The sequence below is a fragment of the Fukomys damarensis genome, unplaced genomic scaffold, assembly GCF_012274545.1.
Source record: "Fukomys damarensis isolate Sample0158 unplaced genomic scaffold, DMR_v1.0_HiC HiC_scaffold_24, whole genome shotgun sequence".
In the NCBI taxonomy this organism is placed as follows: Eukaryota; Metazoa; Chordata; class Mammalia; order Rodentia; family Bathyergidae; genus Fukomys; species Fukomys damarensis.
In genome coordinates this window covers 16,618,795-16,645,109 of record NW_022900936.1, presented here as the reverse complement: position 1 = coordinate 16,645,109, position 26,315 = coordinate 16,618,795, and the positions used below count along the sequence as shown (strand labels likewise).

The window sequence follows — 26,315 nt, the reverse complement described above, 5'->3', positions numbered from 1 at the left end:
TGTGACATTACCACCATGGTAACAATCACGGATGGTTAGGACACCCAAAAGGGTGAGATCTGTGAAATTCTGAGGTGTCCAGCAAGGAAGGGCAACTGGGCTGTGACCTGAAGAAGCTTGTATAAACTAGAAGCCTTGGAAGGAATACTTAAAGAACAATCTCCCTGTGCTATATTCTCTCAAAGTCCCGGCAAGATGAATATTTCAACAATGGAGAAATCATCTGCTAATACCTCTAGGACATGGTAAGATAGAACTGAAAATCAGGTGGCTTGAAAGAAAAAGGAAGGGAAGGGGTAGGGGCAGGGGCACGGGCACGGGAAAGAGGGAAGGAAAGTCAAGACTAGACAAGACAAGACAGGGCTGACTTTTACCAAGATGGTGCCAAGATATATAAAACACTTTTCTGAGTTCTAGGAGCTAAGGACATACAAGGTTGGGTCTTGATGCTGATTAGAACCAATGTAGAAACCAAACACTGTGAAGGGTATTTTTGAGCCTCAAGAAATATCTATGGACTTTCTGTCTAGTAATATTAAAAATTATTTTTAATTTTGTAGGTGAGATGGTGTCATTTGTGCTCTGCAGAAAAATGTTCTTAGACTTTATAAATATGCTGATATATTTAGTATGCTCACTGTCTGAACTTTTCTTTAAAATATTTCAGCCTCATAAAAAGCATGTTTAAAGGAGGAAATTATATTTTGGCAAGATTTTAAAATTTGGAATATAATTATAGTACAATGCTAAATTGCTTTTTAAAAAAGACTATCTTGGAGGCAAAAAAAAAAAGCCATATATAATGAAAAGAACATTATTGTCTTAAAAGCTTTATGAGTCAACCAGGATTAAGGAGAAGCACCCAAGGTATTAAAAAATTTCAGAGTCATTTTAAATTCTTGATATACTGAAACAAAATTACAGTTAATCAGATATTATGGCAGAAAACTTTGACTGAACTAATTCTCCGTGTCCAAAGACTTGGCTATTGATAAGTATAGATATATCCTAGAGTTGGCACATTATATGATGATCAAAGCCACATTTTCCAGAAGTAGTCTGTGTAGATTTATACCCTAGTGTACAGGCCAAATTACCACCCTTTTAGGAGTTGGTTTCTTCCTCTTTAAAACAGGATGGTAATGTTAATTATCTTAAAAAATGCTGTGAACAGTCAATACAAATAAAATACTTAGGACAGCATATAGTAGGAGCTAACTATTTTTATCTATTTGCTATTATTAGGCTATAGCTTAAATTTATATTTATGACAAATTTTTCCTTTTAATGATACTAGGTTTTTAAAATAGGACAAATAAAATTAATTTGTTTTTGGTATACAGTTTCTTTGAGGCTTATTATTTATTATTCCCTTGAAGCTTTATTATTATAAATCTATATTCAAGACTTATTATCAGGCACTATGCCTAGTAAACTTTTAATAGCTAACCATGGGTTCAAAGTCCTTCACAGATAATCACGTAAACAAGCACGAAACAGTATCCTAAGAGATGTGCATATTAACATTAAGAGACTGGAAGAAGTCGGGCAAAGACACAGACTGAAGTGTAATTTGTTGAGGTAGTAAGTGAATGGGAAGTAAAGAATAGAAATCTACAGAGATGAGAAAGTAAAGACCATCTTCATCTAAGGTGTGGGGCCTACTAGAAAAGCTATGATTAAAACTGTGGGAAGAGCAGTTTACCTCCGTAAGAACGAGCTGGAGAACAGACAGGTGAAAGGCTGACAGGTGGGATGGGAGGAGCCTTTTGAAAAGACAGCCATGCACGAGGGAAGAGAAAGCTTTGAAAAATAATAACCAGAGACCGTCTGGATGACAAGGGCTTGTGAGAAGATGATGCCTGAAGATGGAAAGGGTGCGGATGGTTACTAATGGCAACAGCATACAGCCCAGAGAACGGACGGCAAGCAACAGAAGTAAATGGATTCAGCTTTGATTATGATGAATTGAACATGCTGAAGAGACACTACTGAAGAGGCATCCAGTGAACAGGTGGAAATTACAGGACTAAAAATCTGGGACACAGAATCATAGATCTTTCACATACAAAATCAGTGTTTTCTATTTTCATTAAATAAACAGTACTGCACATTCTTCTTGTTTCTTAAAACTGAAGACTATGCTTCAGAAAAAAACTACAGATAGTAGGCTCAGAGAGCCACTCACAATGTGCATGGCTAATACATTCCATTAAATATCAAATATGAGGAGAAAAAGATCCAGCCTTTTGAACTCTAATTATACCATCACTTCCTTTCCTTCTTTCCTCACAGGCATATTTCAAGATTTCCTTCCAATTTGGAGATAATACATGAGAAATTTGCAGAAAAAAGGTTTTCTATTATCAATTAAAGAACCTAAAATAACATATATGTGAGGATACATTCCAAGACCCCTGGTTAATGTCTGAAACTGTAGTTAGTAATGAATCGTAGCTAAACCTTTTCCCCCTGTTGGTCTATAATAAAGTTTACTTCATGAAATGGACAAAGTAGCTAGTAATAACAATAATAAAGTAAAAATAACTAATAGTAAAGTAGAACAGTGATAAGAATATGCTGTAATAAAGTTAAATGAAGGTGGTTTCTCCCCCTGCCCCTTGTTTGTCTCTCTCCCTCTCTCAAAATATCTTATTGTATTATACTCGGTCTTCTCTCCTGTGAATGTGAGATATTTTACAAGTTCTCTATTGCAAAACCAAATTGCCGGCATCATTACTCTTGTAATATGGAGCCATTATTAATTAAAATAAGACTGATTTAGGGCCAGGGATTTATCTCAGTGGCACTGTGCCTGCCTTGCTAGCATAAGGTCCTACGTTCGATCCTCTCTAGCAAAAAATAAAAAAATAAAGACTGATTTGAACATTAAGTTCTGTGGTACCACAACTGTCCATCGGATATCTGAGATGACCACTAAGGGACTAACAGGTAGCATACAGAGTGTGGACCTGCTAGACAAGGGATGATTCCTGTCCTTCCTGCAATGGAGCACATGGCACAAAATATCATACTAGTCCAAAAAGCATGATATTTGAAATTTATGGTTGTTTTTTTCCCTGTTAATTCTCCACTTAATATTTTCAGACCATGGAGTCACAACTGTGGATAAAGCATGACTACTTAATAAGAAAAGTCACTCATTTCAGCAAATGTGAGTGGATACTTATTATATGTCAGATATTCTGCTAGATGTGAGGCTCCAAAAGGGAAAAAGATAAACTCTCTGTCCTCAGAGCTTATAATCTATCGGGGGAGAAAAAGACAATGAGCAAATACAATACTAAAACCCCTGGCTGGTGTCAGGATGGAAATAAACAGGCCGCTAAGACTGAGAATAATAAGGAAAGACTGTTTGTTTTGGAAAAAATGATCAGGGGAATTCACACATCTGAGACAATGACAGCAAAGCTGATGAGGAAGATGGAAATAAACCCACCAGGATCCTGGGGCAAACCATCATCAAGAGAGTGAGCGGTGTCCCCCAGGGTGGGAAAGCCTGTCCACTGATTTGTGTGACCCTGAGTCAGCAGGGGAGGGAGAGGGGACTGGAGAGAGAATGGAGAGGCAGGGAAGAGCTGGTCAACATGGTAAAACCTGTGAAGACTGTAGATTAGAGGAGGACTTGGCACCGCGTGGTTGATGCCTATTACCCATTACACAGCATCCCAAAGGAAGCTTCACTGTTTCCCTCTGCACGTTGTTGTTAAGCGTGCTGGGAAGCCATGAACACATGAGTGACTGGGGAGCTCTACCGTCAGGTTTATCTATATGTATGCTCTACATTCTGACTGCTGCATAGAAGTGGGTTTAAGAGTCTAAACGGGATAGAGGGTGAGTGTGTAGGACAGAATACTGAGAATACGTTTTTGTAGAATGTTCAGCGACTCCAGCAAGGAATAATGGTATTGTGTACTAGGCCTGTACGGTACAGCAAACAAGAAGGAAATGCCAGAAATAAAAACAGATAGATCTAAAAGAGAGAAAGAACCAGGGACAGGATTTTAGTGACTGGTACTTTAAAAAAACAAAGCTAACAGTGGTAAGATCGATTACATAGTCACAAGCTAATAAATAGAAAACCTCTAAAGCCGGGGCGGAGTGGCTCCCAGGCCTGTAATCCCAGCACTAAAACAAACAAACAAACAACAAAAAAAAACATAGAAACCTCTAAAGCTTTATGCATAAAATGCATAGAAAAAAAAGACTAAAAAATAACAATGACAGCAAAGTTAAATCAGAAAAAGTGCTTCTGAGATACAGCAAAAAAAAAAAAAATAAATAAATAAATAAAAATAAGGCTTATTAACCTTAAGTTACAAATGCAAACTTCTTTCCTAGGCATGTTTGAATTTCTGAGCCCCAGGATGCCTGGGCTTGCCTCTATAGCAAACTAAGTGGACAGAGTGAGGTTACAGGAAAAGAAATGACCTCACTTGCCTGTCACCAAGACTGAAGACAGAGCAAAGCCTCATTCAGTTTTAGGAGTCGTGGGCAAAGACCCCAGACACCCTAAATATAGTAACTGAATGAATGGCTGATCGAAAAGTACAGTGTGTATTACAGTAAAAGACATTGCCATTAACCTCCCTCGAAATGCTCCCTCTTGCTTCAAACACATTTATGCCATTATTCCTCCCACTTTCTGAAGCAATTCTGGAATGCATAGAAAAAAGACTAAAAAATAACAATGACAGCAAAGTTAAATCAGAAAAAGTGCTTCTGAGATACAGCAAAAAAAAAAAAAATAAATAAATAAATAAAAATAAGGCTTATTAACCTTAAGTTACAAATGCAAACTTCTTTCCTAGGCATGTTTGAATTTCTGAGCCCCAGGATGCCTGGGCTTGCCTCTATAGCAAACTAAGTGGACAGAGTGAGGTTACAGGAAAAGAAATGACCTCACTTGCCTGTCACCAAGACTGAAGACAGAGCAAAGCCTCATTCAGTTTTAGGAGTCGTGGGCAAAGACCCCAGACACCCTAAATATAGTAACTGAATGAATGGCTGATCGAAAAGTACAGTGTGTATTACAGTAAAAGACATTGCCATTAACCTCCCTCGAAATGCTCCCTCTTGCTTCAAACACATTTATGCCATTATTCCTCCCACTTTCTGAAGCAATTCTGGACGTGTCTCTCTTTTATGTCTTTAGCTGTGCTGTGGTGGCTGCCTTGGTAGCCAGACTGGAATCAAAATGTGTACAGCAATTTCTGTCAAATAAAACACCTTATTCAGCAGATCTGGTGCTGTGCAACTTCTGACTCTTAGTCAAATTTAAAATGATTACGAAAGGCAAATGTTTTGGATGAACAGAGGACACTGAGGCAGCCACGACGTGGTAACCACAGACAAGAAAGAACTGTTCCAGAGCTGCTTCAGAGAGTGGGGAGTGGTGGGACAAGTGTTTGCAGTGGGAGTTTTTGGAGGGGGATTAACGGCGGTACGTCTTTTACTGTAATAATGTTTTTTTGTTTAAACATTCACTATCGTTTGATCACACTTCTTTTTGTTTGTTTGTTTTTTATTTATTTATTTTTTGGTACTGGGGATCGAACTTGGGCCCTCGCGTTTGCAAGGCAGGCGACAGAACCACTGAGCTAAATCCCCGGACGCCTCCCCCGCCTTTATTTTGGACCGGGGATCGAACTCCGGACCTTGTGTGTGTGCGAAGGTGGCAGAACCATTGAGGTAAATCCCCAGTACTGATCACACTTCTTACAGCAAATTTACCAATGTGTATACTGGGAGAGAATGACTTCAAATAGAAGGAAGTTAGAAAGGCTGTCTTGTTAAGAGTGGTCTATGCATTCAGTGTTGCTGAGCAAGTTACAGCACCAAGATGAGTTGCATGTGCGGTTGGACTACAACAGGTCGAGGGCCTGTAAACGTTGTATCTATGGCTTAGGCTCCCTATTCCCCTGTGATTGGTTCCACCATCATTAAGTTACACTACATGCAATGTTGCTAGCCTGGAACTACCTTGTAAATGCATTTTCATAAAACCAAAGTGCTTCGTTGCTACTTCTAATGTGTATACCTCTTGGCTACAATTTTCCAGTAATGGTAGATACAAAATTCTCCCAAGAACTGCCTGAGGCTAACTGATTAATATAACATCTGAAGGATGTACAACAGGAAACCCATGAACAGTATCTTCCTAGTAGTAGGAGACCAAAACTTCGAAATGTATTCCTTTGTTTTTTTAGAGTTTAAGACAAAACTTCTGCAAGTATTTCTGGAATATAATTTAAATAAAAATAATTCTTACTCTTAAAATATAAATACAGAGGATGCTTGACTGTTATTTCAATAGCTACTGAGTTCCTAAAATGTCCAGAAGAGCCCAAATCAATTCTATATTAAATTTATAGCCATTTTCCAAATACCAAAAATCATGTAGCATAGCATTTTTTGCTTTCCTAAAAGATAAAAATGAGTCTTCCATATTTAAAATTGCAAGTTAAGAATAGCATTAATTGTGTACTGCCCAAACCTATTTTAATAAAATTCTCAACCTCATCTAGGACAAAGGGTATAAGAAGCCACCATCTACTATTATCGATTATAATAATTACAAGGCCTAGCCATTTTCAAAAGAACTAATTAAAAAGAGAACACAGTATTATAGTCATGATTATCAAACTAGAGGTGGAAGATGACTCACTGTGTCCTAAGGAGCCCTTTTCGTATTTGGCAGCATGAGACCATGGGTGGGCAAGACAATGATCTGACTAAGTAAACACCAGTCCCACGCCAGCCTGCACCCACTCAGGATTGCAATCCATGCATTATAAATAAGTGCTGCACATTTTACCAACTCAACATGTTTCCCAGTATTGTTTAGTAGTATAAGGATTGTGATATGGATTTTGCAATTTTTCCCAGATTAAAGTTAAATAAACAGGTTCAAGAAGATATATTACATTCAAAACACTTAATCTTTGAAGACATTTTTGAAGCCAAGATCACTGAATTTACTAACATCTTTTCTTTCCTTATCTACTGGCATACATTCAGGTGACTCTCACTTCAGCTAAATGGGATATAACCTTACTACTAGCTGCAATTTTACATTTAAATGCTGAATGTACTGAAAATTCTATTTTATCAACATAAAGTGTGAAAAAGGAAGCTAAAGTTAGCTCTTACTTGGGACACCTTTCCTTTATTTCTAATCAAAAGATATCATTTTCAATACCTCTAACTTATTTTCTTAATGACCTCCTTCTACAACAAATACAGGTTTATTATAATTATTATAATTTGTTGAGTTCCTTGTGATAAATTTTCAGTACTAAGTTATGCCCCCTGGTTGTAGTAAGGGAAACATTTTTGCCACAATCTGCTAATACATAGATTTTGAGGCCGACGTAAAATTAATTTTAAAGACCACTTTTGCATGTGACAATAGTGACAAACAAGGGGTTGAATGCTGATGATGACCACATTCAGATGTTGGTTTCAACAAGAAACTAATGTTTGTGGATACTAGTTTGAGAAACCAGTGAAAATCATAAGGATCTGCATATTCTTCCTTTTTTACTCTCTGTCTGGTAACTCAGGAAATTTGGATAGTTTCACTGCAAGACACAAGAAAAGAGTCCATGCCTCAGTGGTTTACAATCCCTAGTATGAATAATCTAACCCTCCAAATAATCCTTACAAAGGCCCTGAGCTTTAGCAATAGATGTCCTGTGACTGGGCAGCCTACGCCTCTGAGCTCAGTGAGCAGATTCATTGCCAGATGCAGCGAGCCAAGCCTGCTACATCCCCTCCTCCAGACATCACCTGCTTGGAAACCAAAACAAACCCCACCGATCTGACCTCACATCTGTAATCTGCTTAAGACTATTAAAGTGTTTTGGTTTTCTTCCTGACATTGATGCCGTCCAAGTTTATTAAATACAGAAATTCAGCATTTCTAAAAAGACCTCAGAACTGGCAGCCAGTTTCCTCAAGAGAAAAATGCAAGCTTCTGTTACTCCCCTATTCACCACTTCCAAATCAGTCCTCTTATTTCAGAGAGTCAGACAGCCTCACACATCACTAGAAGCTGCCAACCCAGCACTATGACAGTTGCTTCTCAAAGCCATAAGCTGTTTCATCAAATCCATTCTTACTCGACTCATCCACTGGCAGGGATTTTAGGTTTTAACTTATCTTTGTATGATTCACTCTGTGACCCTCTACAGTTGCTAGCTTTTTTTCTTCCTTCAGCATTTAATACTACTTTCTTAAAATGCAATGCAGAAAAGCAGCTGCAAGATTATCTATTCAAAAACATTTCAACTCCAGAGATACAAATAAAGACATTTAGAGTTCTCTTGTCCAGTTTTGAAAACAGGAAAACTACTGACCCGTAAATAAATAAATTCCCTCGACAGCCCGAGATCAGGTAAGTTATGTATGGATGACTTACAAAGGGCTAACGGGAAGAAAATATGTATGGAACTTACTACCTGATGGAATGAGGAGTTTTCACAAATTCCGAATATTGTATTCATGAAATTTTGTAATACTTTATAATACTATCTGGTTACTATTTTCTGAGAAAAGATCTTGGAGCACAGAGACCATAATTAAATCGACTTTCACCCATACCTAACACCGTCACTCACAAATCCAGCCTTATCAAGTCTTTTCGATGCTAGTTGAAGTAATGACCCTCATCAAGACTTCACCCCTTGATGGTCATGGTGGTACATGCCTGTAATCTCAGCACCCTGGAGGCTGAGACAGGAGAACCGCAAGTTCGAGGTTAGCCTGTAAGACCCTGTCTCAAAGGGGGAAAAAAAAAAATTTCACCCCGTATGTTCAGCATCTTCAGGTGCAATGAAGGTCTTTTTTGACGTCTCTTTTGCAGCTATAGTGAAGACCTAGACTTTTACTGTGTTTACTTTTCTGGTATCATAAAGTGGCACAAACGTAGATGGAAAATTATCTTAGAAAAAGAGGAATTTTAAAAAGAGTAATTTCTCTAGCATTTCAAGGCTAAAGAAATCTCTAAGCTAGAGTTTCTCAGCTCCAGAACAAATGACCTTATTTTGGGGCTGTTCTGTGTACTGCATGATATTTTACCAGTGTCCCTGATCTCTACTCATCAGATGCCAGTGGTACTGCCACTCGATCCCTATTCCCATTGTGACAACTAAAAATGTTTGCAGGTATTTCCAAAGATCCCTTGAATGAAAATCACTTCCAGTTGAGAAATATTATTATACACAGATGTATATCTATTCGTTTCTTTAATCACAGACTGCTTGTCAAAAGCTAAGGGAATTTAGCTAGTGTCATCTCTGTAATTCATACTTCCTCAAGTTTTTACCTACAGTTATTTTTATTAAAGAGCTTGGATTTGACACTAGGGCATAAGAAAGACTTTTTAGTTCAAATAAGAACGCCACTGTACGAATGAACTTTGATCCAAAAGCTCAAACAGAGATAATACTACCTTCATTTGTACCTGCAATTTCATTTTATTCCATTTCACTTTTTGAAGAAATAAAATACATTAAAGTAATCACTTCAGTAAACTGCTAAGAATTTATTATAAAATTGCTTACAGTTCCAGCACCCCCCCATTTCTAGCTTTAAAATTTTCTGATGCAATTTTACTTGATAACCATATGTCTAGAATGATATTCCCTAGTTTTAAGACCAATTACTTTCAATTATGTGTTGACCCTAAAGTACCATGACTATGTGTGTGGTATACAATGTGAATACCAATTTAATTCAACACAAATATTTGTTGAGCACCTAAATTATAGAAAACTATGCCAAGTGTTTTCATATGTCAAACAACACAGGCCTCACAATAAAAATAATTTCTAGGTAAACAGGATGGAATGCTGACCGTTGGAATACGATCAGGATCCACTAGGCGCAATATTACTTTGAGTTTCTCTCTGAGAAATTCTTTTGAGAAGTGACATTTTGTATTTTACTCTTTCTTGGAGAAAAAAAATTAAATGTGTAAAATCATTCTATCTTGTAATTAATAGATAAGTCCACTGAACTTTTCATGTCTAAGATACTTTATGGATATTAATCTTGGTTTTTCTATACTTTACAACGTTTTTCTATTTTTATCATCTCTCAAATTGTCTTGTCATTAACTCAACAACTATATCCATATGTGATAAGGGAGGCCAAATAATGAAAGAATTATGTGGTTTTCTACAAGGATGATGCATTCAGGAAATTAATGCATTTTTATTACTGTGTTCCAAAGTTCTGTTGCATCTTGCAAGAGAGTATTATATAGCTGGGCATGATGGCGCATGCCTGTGATCCTAGGGCTCAGGAGGCTGAGGCAGGAGAAGCACCACAAGGTGGAGGCCAGCCCAAACTATATAAGACCCTGTCTCCAAACAATTTTTTAAAAGTGTTATATAAATCCAGAGATTTTCACTGAATATAATGAAAATCAGAATTTTTCATTTTCTGCATGTTTGCAGGAAGGAACAATCGGAGACTTACTGCAATTACTAAACAAATAAATGAGAGGATAAATGAAATGGGTCAGGTTAAGTGAAATCTCAGACAGAAATCCTCAGATAAGGGGATCCTGGATGATGTTTCTCAGGCTCCACAATCAACAAGTGAGTGACATATTTCTAAGAACAAAAAAGAATAGGGTATTCTCATCCATTTGTTTACTTAATAGGAAGGACATCATTGCTCAATATTTTGCAAGAAAATCATGAACCACTACTGCTTTAAAAAAGTGTCAAAGTATTCTTTTCTCTTGTATAATGCTTTGTGCAACAAATTTCTTGCTTTTTGTTCAATAAAATGTATTTGGTATGGTTTGGAAGTGGACAAATGCCCAAGGCAGCAGTCTGTATCAAAGGCATTAGAAGGAAAAAAGATCATGTGGAAATTATTAAAAGCATGTAAAAAAAAAAGACATAGTAACATATAGAGCCCAAGGAGTCAATGATGTTCTTCCTGATAGAGAGGAGCAAGGCAATCTCTTTCTTTGTCCCTCCAGCAATCAGCAAAAGTGATTCAGTTTACTGGACTGATTGCATACTGTAATTTTTAAGGTGTCCCCATGTACACAATCGTGCACACCCACAACAACAAACTGAGGAGTGATTGCAACTAAAGAAAACTCCTGATCTACCATATGTAGCCTTGAAAAAGAAAACAGCAAGATTTAGTCAAGAACAGTCATTTATTTACCAAGATCTATCTTACGTGACATAAGGAAAAAAAATCATCTAATTTTCCAAGAAGATAGGTGAGGATTGTTTAAACTACAGAATATAATACTACAGAAATAAATTCTGGGTTATTTATAATAAAGTATTGGAACAATACATACTTTATCTATATTAAATGGCTGACCTCTTTTTCAGTGAAAAACTAAAACAGCTCATCCTATCCACAAGGACCGTTTCTTTAAATGCCTCATTAGCAGTAGGAATACACTTATCTAACCAGACTGAGCAACAATGTACAATAAATTGTGGATTAAATCCCACTCGAGGGTGATCAGAGAGCCGTTTCTTCTCTCTCTCTTCAAGAAATGTAATGCAGTGTCCTCTGATGACATCCGAAGTTAGACGTGCTGAAATCACAATCTGATTCTGCATTTGCAGGGTAGCAGTAGAGCAGAGCTGTGCCTGGAGCCAGGAAGCTCCCACCAGTAGCTTCCCCCAGTCTGACTGTGACAGTGGTTGGGGCCCCAACATCTTTCTTTGTTTGCCTCCTGCTGTGTGGTCTGAGGAGCAAGGCCCCAGGGCTACAGAAAAACACGCTCCAAATGATGTGAGTGAGTCCTATGCCTGCTCCTGTCTGACTGCCTTCTTTAGCTATCAGCTGATTTGTACATGGCCTCAAAACTGGAGATCCTGGAAGAAAGCCACATGTTTAAAATCACAAAGAAATTTCTTGTTTATTTTGGTTTTTTATTTTTGTTTGTTTTTGTTTATATTGTTTTTTGGTTGTTTTTCTCTTCTTTCCTTTTCTTCACAGGTACTGGGGAATTTTCCTTTGTGCTTTTTTGCTGCTTGTCTCTTTTTCTCTACCTCTTTTCTTCATTCTTTTCCTCTTCTCCCTTTTAATTTTTCTCCCTGTATTTTTTCTCTTATTTTTATGCTACACAGTTTTTCTTCCTTTTCTTTCTCTGTAATCTGTTACCTCTCACCTGTTTTTTCTCCTACGTTTACCTAGTTCTGTAAAGACCCTTCTACTCCCCAGGTGAATCCTTTGTATCACTCCCCTCTCCTTCTCACAACAAAGTACGTTACACATTCTCATGACACAGTCAAATAATGAGAGCCTAAGTTTTCAAACTTTTCTTCTCGAATTCCCCCAGTCCCAAATCTTGTATCTTTAATAGTATAATCATAAAGCTTTGTTAATTTTGTGATAGTTAACTTTGTGAAGATATTGTTGAATTCTTTTCTGCCATTAGCAGAGTTATAGCTGTCCCATTTCATACATATTAGCTGTGAGAAATACGTAGGTTGTCTTAATGTTCGCTCCATAACTGGAGATTTCTCCTCTAGGACAGAGTAGTATATAACTGGTTTGTAAGGTGGGTTAATATGTAAATTGTCTTGGACAATAATACTGTAGCTGATTTGCTTCATATTAATAGGGTTGGGCAAGGGATTTAGCTCAGTGGTTCTAGCATCTGCTTTGCAAGCGCAAAGGCCCACATTTGATCCCTGACAACAAAAAAAAACCAGAATAGGGTTGCATAATTGTAACTATTTCTTTGTAAACCAACACTCAGACTACCTTACAATACCAGCAATACCAGAGTACATTGGTTGTTGAACTAAATACCCTACATCCTCCTCTCCCAAATTAATCAGTGTGGTCTGAACTTGGGGCTGTGTGAAATAGCTGGTCATACCCAAAATATATCACTGAAAAGTAACTGAGGAGATCCCTATAGTCACTAGCAGCAGTCTTTGGACTATAAGCATCCATAAAACTCAGTGCAAAATAAAACAAAACAATAGAAAAACACAAGACAAAGCAACAAAATGCCTCCCAGAATTCTCAACTCCTCTCGAATCCAATCAGGGCATCACAGAGGGGCAAAACAGCATAAGCCACACACCCAAGGCAAAGGTCATCACAGTCGTGGACTTCAAGTTACACTACAAAGCTATAGTTATAAAAACAGCATGGCATTGGCAGAAAAGACAGACTTATGGATTAATGGAACAAACTAGAAGATGCACAAACAACTCCAGGCACACTCAGCTACTTTATCTTTTTTTTTAATTTATTAAATTTACTGGTACAATTTAGATATCAAATATGATGGTATTCATCCCTGGGAATTTGGACTTCTACATGATACATCTTGGTTATTTTTTTCCCCATTCCCTCACCCTCCCATCAATCCCTCCACCCTTCCCTATTTACAAAGATTTTGTTTCTGTTTTTTCCTTTTCTAGTATTTATTTCTTTCCCTTCTTTCTGTTCCCCTACCCGCTCCCACTTCAGCTACCTTATCTTTGACAAAAGGCCAAATACTTTCACTGCTGGAAAGACAGCCTCCTTAACAAATGTTGCAAGGAAAACTGGCTATCTATATGCTGAAGATTGAACCTAGATTCACCATGCACTAAATGAAAATCAAAATTAATCAAAGATCTAAATATTAAAAACAGAAACACAAACAGCTGGAAGAAAAAAATAAGTAAAATTCTTGAAGATATAGGTGGAAGTAAAGACTGTAAATAAAAGCCTGGTCACATGACAAAAAATACCAACAATTAACAAATGGAATCACATCAAATTAAAAAGCTTCTGTACAGCAAAGGAAATCACCAACAGAGTGAACAGACAACCTATAGAATGGGAAACAAGTTTTTGTCAGCAGTTAGCCCTCAGAGAGAGGATTAATATCTAGAATATAAAAAGATAAAGAACTGGAAAAAAAAAACACTTAGACCCTCCAAATTTAAAGACCCAATCAACAAACGGGCATCTGAAATGAACAGATAATTCTCAAATGAAGAAGTCCAAATAGCTAATAAATACACAAAGAAATGTTCAACATCACAGGCCATTTGAGAAATGCAAATATTAAAACAACATTGAGATTTCATCTTACTCCAGAAAGAATGGCTGTCTTCAAGAAATCAACCAATAAAAAGGAGAAAAAGAAACCTTCATTGATAGGAGTGAAAATGGTACAACCGCTGTGGAAATAAGTGTGATGATTCCTCAAAAAATTAAAACTGAAAGTTTCATTTGGCTCTGCTAGGTATCTTCCCAAAAGAGTTAAAAACATCACACCACAGTGATACATGCATGTTTATAGCAGCACAATCCATAATAGCCAAATCTTGGAAGCAGCCTACATGTGCATCAACAGATGAATGAATAAAGAAAATGTGGTATTTATACAAAGGGATATTTATAGACTATTCTGCCATAAAGAAAGATACATGAGTGCTTTGTAGGAAAATAGAAGCACCTAGGGGACCATAATGTTAAATGAAATAAATTATTCACAAAATCTTAAGTATCACATGGGTTCTTTATCATGAAACTCAATATATAAATAAAGTACAAATTAAAAGACAGACAATAGACAAAAAGAGACAGAAAAAAGGTTATTGTAATCTAGCATAGACAATGTATCTAAAGCTGTATCTTGATTTAGTATATAGTAACTGTCATATGTGTTTTATATCTTTTTTGGCCTGTTAGTCTGGCTGTTACTCTGTATATATAATAATAAGGACTTATGAGAACACTAAATAAATCTGATGCAGGCAAAAATAAAAAAAACAGGCTGAAGAGGAAGAGAAAATAATAAATTGACGTGTTTTATGTACATGTACCGATTCCCCACCATGAACGTTATAATTCCGTACCAACAGCATGTACACATACACACAGAAAAAAAAAGAGACGTGATGATTTTAGTTCGAATTATATTAACTCCAAAACACTTTTTAAAATTTAAAAAGCATAAAAATAAAAGCTCAGTAGCTCACCTTTAAAATACATTAATGAAGCAACAAAACTGTCAGTCAGACCACCAAGGGCTACAGTGTCCAAAGTACAACTACTGAGCTCCTGAAATGTGACTAACTTGAATTAAAATGTGCAACACTGGAATACACGCTGGAGTGCTGGGGCGTGGCACAGTGGGAGAGCGCTTCTCTAGCATGCAGGAGACCAGTGCAGGAGGAAAAGCACTGAATGTTGAGGAACTAGTGTGAAAGAATCAGCAAGAAAGAATGTGAATTATCTTAATAATAATTATTTCATACTCATTAAATGCTGAAATGATATTTGGGATATATTAGATTAAATAGGTTGTTAACAATAATCCACTTGTTTCTATGCATTTTTTTTCTTTTTCTTTTTGGTATAGGGGATCAAACTCGGGACTTTGTACTTGCGAAGCAGACGTGGGCACCACTGAGCTAAATCTTTGGCCCTCTATGTGCATTTTTAAAACTGGCTGTTTGAAAAATGCAGAAGCCCATAGGGTTCCCACATTACAATCTACTAGGTAACTCTGTACTAAAACCTTGGGAGGCTCTTTAACATCCAATTATGGATTGCAAAGTCTGCTAGAAGCTTCACAAAAATTTTAAAAATATAACTCAGTTTGGCTGTTTATTGAGAATCTACATCCAAGACATACAGGCATAGAAAATGTAGAATGAATATCTAAAAAGAGATGATTGCTAATGATAGTTAGATGAGACATGGTGTGAGCAAGACTTATAGGAGAAAAGCAAAGCCAAGGCCAAGGTAGCACAGGAAAGCGAGGTGCTGGTAAATTCCTGTAAAGGTGGTATCTTTTCAGGTTAACATTCAAAACTACCTCGGATTCTGACATGTCATGATAAGGTATTTTTATGCTATGTTTTCTTCATTTGATGAAAAAGGAAACCCATTTTAGAAGGAGTAGAATGGTAGGAACGATGACCTACAGAGTTGAAAGGCCAACAGTTGTATGCAGTCTTGGCAGACAGAGTGATTTGCATGTGTTAAAGCTGAAAATGCAGGCTGGTGCCAAGAATTATGTGGGAAGAGGGTGGAAGAGTGGGGAAAGGGCAGGAGTAGCTAATGAGAATTAAGCCGCGGCGCAAATAAAACACTAGAAGAATATAAACAACGGCAATAAAAATACAAAGGTTCCAGTAAAAGGGAGCCAAGAGGTTAGTAAAGGGTAATCAAAGAAGTCAAGTTTGATTAACAGGGGATGACTGAATTGGGCAGTGGGAGAGCAGAAAATACCAAGTGTCCAGGTAGAGGTGGAAAAGCAAGTGAGACTGAAATGACAAGAAGAGAAGAGGTAGGGATCAGTACTTCAGGCAGAACATAATCACAGAAGGAGAGAGAGGAAGCAAAGGACTGCAAGAAAATATGAGAGATGATGAGGCAGAGGTGGAGACTCGCTGATTTGTTTAACAAACATGTAATGGGCACCCACCAAATGCTAGGAAATTTACTGCAGAAATTCACAAGAGATGGCTGGGAAAGGGTCTTCAGTGAGGTAAGGAGGGTAGTGCTGGGATCTAAGGGGAATGGGGTTGTTATCTAGAAGATAACAGGTCATCAAATAGGGATAGTTAGGTGCACTTACTAACCTTAAATCCAAGATGACGTTACAGCATGGAATGCTAAGTGGGATAAACTGGTAGGGTAACATAATTTGATACTTTAGCAACCTCAGCAGGAATTACAGGAAGAAATTAATTTTTTCCCGGGCACAGAGAACTAAAGAAAATATGCTTGGAATGTGTAACGGACACCAACAAGTCTAAAGTATTCCATGGAATATGTGAAAATGATTATACGTTGACTTCATCGTGGTTAAAAATACCAGGGGTCCAGGAGAGAGACAGTATGAATTCCAAGTCTAAATCACGATGAAGATCATTAAGGAAGGGGTGAAACGCAGGAGGACCTGTTGAGTGTGCCAGGTGTCAAGTGAGAAGATCAAAGTCAGAGAAGCTCAAAGCCAGAAACCTATGGGTGCATTATTTCTGAGGGAAGACAGAGTCCAAGGTCTGACACATTGTAGGTACCTGAACTGGAATACAAATGAAGGTGACTAGGAAGAAGCTGACCAGTGGTCACCTGGTCACCAATTTGGAAGATGGTATCACAGACAGCAACGTAAGAAGAGGTACAGAGACCATGTCTCAATCAGCATACCTACTTCCTTCAGTTTACAACTGCAGGCCTAGCTTTTAGACAATATACTAGATGATTTTTCCAAGCAGTAAATAATACAGAAAATTAAAAGAAAAATATTTGGTGTTTGTAATAATGAGCACAGAGCTAAGTGGTACAACCAGAGATAGGTGACAAAGAAGGCACAGTTAGTCAATGACAGCAATAAAGAAAAAAGAGACTCCAAGTCTGAAGGAGATAGCCTATGGATCCATTTCCAGGAGCAGTGAGAAGAGTTGTGGGAAACAAAGAAGGGCTACTAGGTAAGAGGTTTCCTGACGTGATGTTAGTGATGACTGCAGTTAGAAAAGAGCATAGGAGGAAAAGATCAAGACCTATTAAAATAGATTCCTAATAAAAAGGAGGTTTGGGGATGGGGATTTAGCTCAGTGATTACGCTGCCTGCCTTGAAAGCACAAGGTCCCAAGTTTGATTCCCAGTACCAAAAAAAAAAAAGGAGGTTTTAAAAGACATACAAAGTTTGCTACATGGAGAACAAGGCCTGGCAAAAGCCTGTCACTCTCAGGATGAAGTGAAAATATCCATTTTGAATTTTCAAAGTCACTCATATAAGAATGATCACAGAAGGAGAGCCACGCCTGCTCCCGACCCAGCTGCCATCGCTCAAGCGCAGGGAGGTAGGCTGGGCCCCGATCCACCGCGGGAAGGAGAGCCACGCCTGCTCCCAACCCAGCCACCATCGCTCAAGCACTGGGAAGGTAGCCACACGGGCGCCCCTGAACCCTCATAACTCCCCCTGCCCCCCCGCACTCTCAGACCTCCTGACTGTGCCAGTCTTTGGACCCACTCTGCAAAGACAGAGGTGGTCATCAAGGGTATTTTTCTGAGTTCCCAACTTTGAACATCTTTAAAGAAAGGGCGTGGGAAACCTGTAATAGAACGTTGTGGAGTTCAATCATTCAGAAAGTTGGGGAACTCAATCTGGGCCTTGCAGCCCCAGGTCAGTCAGTGTCATGGGGTTCAGCAATCAGCTAACTGAGATCGGGGGTCTTGCATCCTCACTCTGTCTGAGCCATTAAATGGTAAATACACTATATTGAAATTTTGTTCACTGCAGACATGTCCTGGACTGCTTCTTGATTTCAATTTAACTCAAATAATTTAAAGATGACAGACTAGTGATTACCACCGGTGGTCAGTGTCAAAGTTGTGCTTGATCTTAATATGTTGCTGATTGTATCAGTTGGGGTAAAGCACTGCCTTTGATTTGATGAGCTGTTTTCTCTGATCTTATGAAGATGAGAATGTCTGTGGGTCGTTAGAGACAGAGAAGCTAGGGCGCAACTATATCAGGAAGATTTGGGTGATACTCCAGAGATTAAACCAAGGACAGTCCAACAACAAAAATTAAAATGAGAAAACACTTAAGCAAGACACAAGGACACACTTCCAGTTTACCAATGGCAAACAGTAGGGAAAATGAGGATGAAAAGGCCGATAGTGAACCACCAGGACACCCTGAACTCAAAGCACAGGAAGTAACAAAACAGATCAATCAGGCTCTAGAAAAATTCAAAACAGAAATAATTTCGCAGATAACCATAGAGATAGTGAGCAAAATGGAAGTCGTGACTCGAGACTCTAGAGCAGAAACTGACAAAAAAATAGATGAGCTCAGGACCATGATAGAAGCCATGAAGGCCCAGCATAAGAAAAAAATGGAAAAAATAAATGCCCAACATAGGAAAGAAATGGAACCCATAAAAAAGATTCAAACAGATATCCAGGAGATTAAACACTCTATTGAAAGTGTACGCAACAGAATAAAAGAATGCGAAGATAGACTCTCAGATATAGAAGATAAGATTGCAGTCAGTGACCAAGAAAAGAGAGGTCTCTTAAAAACAGTAAGAGATCATGAGAAATTGATCCAACAACTCCTAGATGATGCAAAGAAGAATAACATAAGACTGATAGGAATCCATGAAGTAACAGGAGAAAATACAAATGACTTTAAAAAGCTGTTCGCAGAATTAACGACAGAAAACTTCCCAAACAGAGGGGAAGAATTTGACATTCAGATAACTGAGGCATATAGGACCCCAACTAGCTACAATCAAAAAAAATCTACACCTAGATATATAATAATCAAGATCCCAGAAACCCAGCAGAACAACAAAATACTACAAGAAGCAAGAGAAAAGAAACAAATCACATACAAAGGAAAGCCCATCAGAATCACAGCAGACTTTTCAACACAAACCCTTGGGGCAAGGAGAGACTGGAATGAGATATTTCAAGTACTAACAGAGAACAACCTCCAATCTAGACTGATGTATCCAGCAAAATTCTCTTTCAAAATGAAAGGGGGAAATAAGACACCTCCACGACAAAGAACACCTGAGAAACTACATGAATACCAAACCAGCACTACAAGCAATTCTAAACAAGATCCGAGAAAAAGACAATGAAGGCAACAACACCATGAGGCCCAACAGAGCAAATCAAATAGGCAAGGCAAGAAATTAAAAGGAGAAGGTGAAAAAGTAAAAAGAGTCAACAAAAGGCCAATAACATGTCAATAATAAGTCAGTACATATCAGTTATAACCAGCAATGTCAATGGCCTCAACTCACCAATCAAGAGAAACAGACTGGCAAAATGGAATAAGAAGCAAAATCCAACAATATGTTCTATACAAGAAACACATCTAGTGCAAAAAGAAGCCCAAAGACTGAAAGTGAAAAGATAGAAAACAATTCTCCATGTGACAGGAGCCCAGAAAAGAACAGGGGTAGCAATCTTATTTGCAGACAAAGTAAATTTCAAACCAAAGCTGAATCTAGTATTATTGATGTAGGATGGTACTGTATCATACCTCTATGAATGTAAAATATCTAGTACCTGCTTTATGATACATAGGAGGGACTGTGCTTTATCAGAGCTACATGTAATAATATTACTCTAGAATGTTCTCTTTGCAGATGATGATTAAGAGGCTAATAGAAAAAATGGTGCCAGGTACAACAACAGCAACAGAACTTTGCTGTTTTCTGGATATTATTCTTTTCTTTGTTGTTGTTTTGTTTTTTTTTAATGAAATGTGCTGAACGTCTACAATTTTGTTCAGATGACTGCAGAACCTGGAAAAGCTGATGCTGCTATCGATGCATAACATAGTATTATTAGTCTTTTTATATAAATATACATATACATATATATATAAATTGAATTTTGGGAAATTTTAACGGTGCTGCCAACTTTGAAAAAAGTCATCCCAATTTACTGTGTTGACTTGGCATTGTACAGAAATGGACAACCATATTGGTCTAGAAATGTTAATTTATTTTTTTTTTATTTTTTATTTTTTTTCCCATGTGTAACAGGGGTAACACATCGTACTAAATATGTAAGGTCATATCTATGTGGGTTTGATTACAGAAACTAATAAAGTATTCTTTAAATAATGAAAAAAAGAATAAGATAAGACTATAAGAGCAAGAAGCAATTTAAATATGTTCAGCGACCATTTTCATCTCCAGAATTAAGGATTATTTTAATGTTACATCATTGCCTTTTCTCTTTTACTTTCCCTTTTAGTTTTATTTTAGGATTCCCTATTTTTAATGTTCATACAGGGATTTCTTTAACTGAAATACTGAATAGTTTCTTTGGTGTGAAAAACTATAATAGTACACAGGATCCTAATGAGATAATTAATAATGTGAAATAGGAAGTAAAGGGCTAAAGGTGTAGGGAAAGTGGGAAGGGTGGGGGAAAGGTAATAAGGGAGAGGAAAAAAATAGGAGAAACTGAAAAAATGGAAATAAAGTATTTGTAAATGGGGAGGGGAGGGGGGTGAAGGGAGGGCAGGGACAAGGGGGAAAAAATGAGAATCAAGACCTATTATGTAAAGGTAAAGAATCCCAATGATGAATGTAATTGTATTGTATACCTAGATTGTACCAATAAACTCAATAAAAAGGAAAAAAAAAGAATGATCACAAACAGCAGGTCACCAATAATTGATACAAGGTTATATGTACGTATCTAGCACTGTAGAATTTTAATGGGAAACTTTCCGGGTTTGTCACCATTTTGTATATTTATTTATACAGTATATTTGAATCAGTAATGGAAAATTATCAAGTCAAGTACCCAATAGTCTGAGAGCAAAGAAAATGGGTGTGTAACCTGAAATTTCCCATTTTACTAGCAGATACACTGGCAACATGCTGTCAGAGTCCTGGCGCAGGGAACTTTTTTTCAAAGTCACTGAAATGTTCAAATTGAACCCAAATCCACATTCTATATCTGACACATGGACCAGAGGTGTGAAGAACCAGCCATGGCACAAAAGAACAAATTCCACAGCAAAAAGCTTAGAAGATGTCTCCTCAACAAAGCCTGCATACCTAATCTTTACTGCACCAGAAGGTAACTTTCAACTTTAACAAGCACCGAGAAATATGTACAAGATCAGTTTTCTGTGTGCTTGTTCTTCTCATTCTTTGAAATTTTTGTATGTTTGCTTATCTTTAGATTAAGTTCACTGAAAAAAGAAAATTTTTAACATGACAAAGGACACAAAAGAAGAGCCTAATAAAAGGCAAGTCCTGATACAATTAGGCAACAGCCAATAAAAACAAGCGTTTTTATATTAACTGGTAAGAAAAGGCGCTAGCATTCCTAAATGTGCAGATTCTTGCATCATGGTAAAATTATTTCTAAATTTTAAAGAACATTCTCATGGAGAAAACCTGAGCCTAAAGTTAGAAAACTTTCACTGTAATCCTAAATCTTCCAATTCATATTTAATGTTTGTTTGGAGATGTGCAACACTGAGGAACATCTAAGAGGATGCTAGTAGAAAAAACAACAGTGGTATAATCCTCACATTTTAGATGAGACAGCATGAAACTCATGACTGAGTCAGATGAGATTCTAACATAAAAAGACGTCTGGTTTTATGTTATTTGAATATAAATGTTTCTCTTTGATCAAAAACAGGAGTCAAGAAAAAAAGGTGAAAACACATTCCGAGCAACCACAAAACTGAGGATAGTTCAACAACAACAACAACAACAGAAAAACTTCAGAATGCATATGTAAATGCCTTTGACTTCATTTAGGAGGGGGGAAAGGAAAGGCAAGGAAATCCCCACAAAAACCCAAAACCAAATCTTTCTCAACAATTATGCTCACGGATTTAATAGTTGACAAAATAATCTCAAAATAATGTTTTAAAAGTACTTCCAGATTTTACAGCAAAACAGAATACTGCATGACTCACTTTAGATTCTGTTAGAACTTACAGCACAACCTACTATACAAACGGGGATTTTGATTAGAATACTTAAAATTAAAATAAAATAGCTAAAATTAGCCCTGTGATGGCCAGTTACAATAAAATTAAATCACATCTGTAAAAGGTGCGTGCGAGATGTGTTAGCATCTATGAGACTCAACAGGAAGACCACCTTACCTCCCATCTGCATAGTCTGTGTCCGCTCCGCCCCACCAGACATCAGAGTCATCCTCTTCTGCATCAGCAGAGTCCATATTGTCACTTTCTTCAGCCAGCGGGCAGCACACAAACTCCACCCCTCGGAACTTGTCGATTCCACAGGGCAGCAACATGCCATAGTCATGCAAGTTGGTGCTCTTTTCACTGCAGGTCTACAAAAGGTGGGGAGAAAACGGTGAAGACGGGCAGAGGAGATGCGCTTAGAGAACACTCAACACAGCCCTAGAACAGTTTCCCAAAAGAAATCATTTGCTTTTCGAATGTACTTACAGCGGGGTCTCCAGCACACTACCTTGGTACATTTTGTAAGTTTATTATTTAGTAAAAACATGTTGTGATGCAATGGAGATTTGCAAAAACAACTGGAGTGGAAGCTGACTGGAATATTTTTGATTGTCATAACTGTAAGGCTGCACTTATGAGCAGACATCAGCAAATCTGAAGATTCCTTGTATATCCCCGCCTCAGTCCCAACACCCTTACAGATCTGTATTACCCTCATTTGGATTTGCCTTAGTCTGGACATTCTAACATTCTTGGTTCACCTCCCAGAGTAACAAACAGGCCCAGAGGGAGAAGAAATTACCCTCTCACAGCCAGACGTGGTGGCACACGCCTGTAATCCCAGCCTGTAATCCTAGCACTTGGGAGGCTGAGGCAGGAGGATAGGTGTGAGTTCAAGACCAGCCTGGCCTACTTAGTGAGCTCCAGGGCAGTCTCAATATAGTGAGACCCTGTCTCAAAAACACAAAACAACAAAAAAAGAAACTATCCTCTCTTATGCTTTGGATCTGGAATGTCTTCCCAAAGACTCATGTGTTCAGAGGTTAGGCGTGTGGAAGGTGACTGGGTCCTAGAGGTGCTGTACTCATCAGTGGATGAAGCTGAATGTGCTGTTAGGGGGTGTTTGGAAGAGGCACGACCTGTACTTGTGTATCTCCCTCCCGGGCTCCTCCCCTCTCTCTCTGCTTCCTGCTCCATGATGCAAGCACCTTTCTCACTCAACCCAGCCCTTGTACCAGCCGCTACTGACTTGGAGCCATTCAACCAAGAACGGAAAGCATGAGCCAAGATAAACTTCTCTTCCCTCAAGTGCGGATCTCGGGCATTGTCTCAGACATGAGGGAAGTGACTAAGACATCCTCTGCAGTCACTGTGAATCAGAATTTACAGTTATTACAGATTTCCCTTTCAATATCTTTTTAGTTTCTTGAATTCTACTAAACTTGCACAAATCTAGATGAATAGAAAGCATCTACAGGTGACAAAGGAAGGGTAAAGGTTAAGCATTCAACACACCTCAGTGAAAATATTACAGAATGTATTTTGACCTCCTAGGAATCGCAGTCATTTTTTTTTTTCTTCTTAATAACAAAAAAATTTTCTTTTGAAAACTGAAGCTTAGATGGAGAGCCGGGCTTTAAATTGCATTGTTTGCTTTCTTGAGCAAGCTCTTCAACCTCCAAAACATATTTTTATATGAGGAAAATTTTATTTTATAGTGAGTCAGGCTAGCCTCAGACTTGAAATCCTACTTCGAGTCTCAGCCTCCTGAGAAGCTGGGATTACAGGCATGTGCGCCACCATGCCTCTCAGAGCATATTATTTTATAAAAAATCAAAATGTAATGATAAAATTTAAGTGTTTTCTGCCTAAGAGCTTTTAGGCCATGGTATTGGGGATAAGCTGAAGTAGTTCCTCAAGGAATGACAATAAAAATGTCCCATTTTACTGGCACAGAGGAGCAGAGCTGACTTGAGCAGAAAACCACTAAGCTAAACAAAGGATCCCAGCTCTAGAAGACGGATGTCACCTTCTCACATAAATGAAATGTGCATCTTAGGCAGAAAAGGCATTATATACCAAAGGGACGGAAGAGTTTCAAAGGAGGCAATACCACCAAGTGACATTTCATGGTGTCTTCCGTTTTGTTGGCTTAGCCAAAAGCAGAGGTTGGCAAGGTTTAGTGCTGCAGATTCACTCCCTCCTTACACAACCCAGCTCCCTGCCAGTATAAACAAATATAGGGGGCATCAGGGCCTGGTGAGTACAAAACTGGACAACACAGAAACTGGAGTCTCACTGTAGCTTTCATGCCGGGGTCTGACAATCGATTCCTTTGTTTTAAGGACCATGAGAAAAGGTTAAATTAGGAAAACTATATATAGAGAAGCAAGTAGAAAATAAATTGAAAAAGATAAAATTTTGAGGTGACAGGTATTAAAATTAAGTTTATTGATAAAATATGGCACAAACACATAATGAATCCAACTACATTAGAGCCTGACTTCTGACTCCTTATAAACATCTAAGGAAAACTGCAAGTGCGAGGATAGGGTTAAATGGAGCCCTATGCTTTCTGCTCCACTCCACTGTGAACTTAAAAATGCTCCATAAAGCGCTGTGTATTGAAAAGAAAAAAAAACTTCCGGATAGTTTTTTAATAGCATGCATTACTTACTCATCAACAAGCTGTTGCCTCAATGTACTCTCTAAAATGTAGTTGGGGATGCACCCATGAAATTACACTTTGCAAAAAAGAACTTAAGGATGGTACCTCTTTGGCAACGGTGTGCCAGTGCAGGTGGGTCTCACAAACATCCATCCGCTCCTGGTGTAAGAATTTGCACTTGTCAGGAACGAGGAGGGCGTCGCTTACAAACTCACCAACTGAAAGAAAGGAAAAGCGCTTCCGGTCATCCTGTCAGCAGCACACAGCTCTCACCACAGAGGCCATTATCAAGGCCAGATGGGACAGAGACTTCAAAGAAGTTGCCCAGCTTCTAGTAACTGAACAACTGGATCAAAACTCTGGTGCCTGTAGAATGCAGAGTTTAGACTCCTTGATCAACCCTGCTCCTTGCCATATCAACCTGGATAGTTAGGTTTCCTAGTGTCATAGGTAATATCTTTCCTTAATCTAAATTTCTGCTTCAAGGATAATCACATAAAAACTACTTGGCCAATCAATTACAGCAGGTGATAAAATATAAAAACTGACATTGTCAATTTAAGCAGAATTAATATAACTACTGTCTTTTTTCTTGAAATTTTAACCTGTTTATAAACAGATATGTTAGTATTTTTTATAATGCTAGAAAACTTCAAGTGTAGTATAACACATAAGAGAGAATTCATTTTATTATGAAAACTATTCTTTGGACTTTTTGTATTTTTTAAACAAAATGTGTATCATTCAAATTATTTCTAGGCAATGCTTGCACTATAAAGATATAAGATCAAATCCTCCATGAACTCATCTTCTGATGAAGTAAAAGATGGATAGTGACAACATAATAATACATAGGCTATGAACTTAATTTTTGCTTGTGTTATTCCTTGTAATAGCCCAGCCTTTAAAACAAATTATACACATAGTGGCAATAAATATCTGCTGATGAATTAACAAGGTATATGCTATAAAGATGAGGAAGGTGCTGGGCCACTGTTGCCTGTGAACAAAACTTCTTGGGTGCACTGACAGACACTATATATAAATTAGAAATAAGACTATATGTTAAGGGTTGGGGATTTAGCTCAGTGGTCCCAGCACCTGCCTCGCAAGCACAGGTCCCAAGTTTGATACCTGGTACCAAAAAAAAAAAAAAAAAAAAAAAAAAAA

At 37.8% G+C, this 26,315-nt stretch overlaps 1 protein-coding gene across 6 annotated transcripts in view; it reads right to left on the bottom strand.

Annotated features, from left to right (window-relative positions):
* The window catches only part of App (amyloid beta precursor protein), a 186,755-nt gene that overhangs the window by 118,061 nt on the left and 42,379 nt on the right, over positions 1 to 26,315 (bottom strand). For all 6 annotated transcript variants that reach the window (XM_010608564.1, XM_010608565.1, XM_010608566.1 and 3 more), the window contains exons 3-4: positions 25,251 to 25,363; positions 22,652 to 22,845 (exon numbers count right to left, since the gene is read on the bottom strand). In XM_010608564.1, coding sequence (XP_010606866.1) covers positions 22,652 to 22,845; positions 25,251 to 25,363 — 307 coding nt within the window. The remainder of the gene's footprint in view (positions 1 to 22,651; positions 22,846 to 25,250; positions 25,364 to 26,315) is intronic.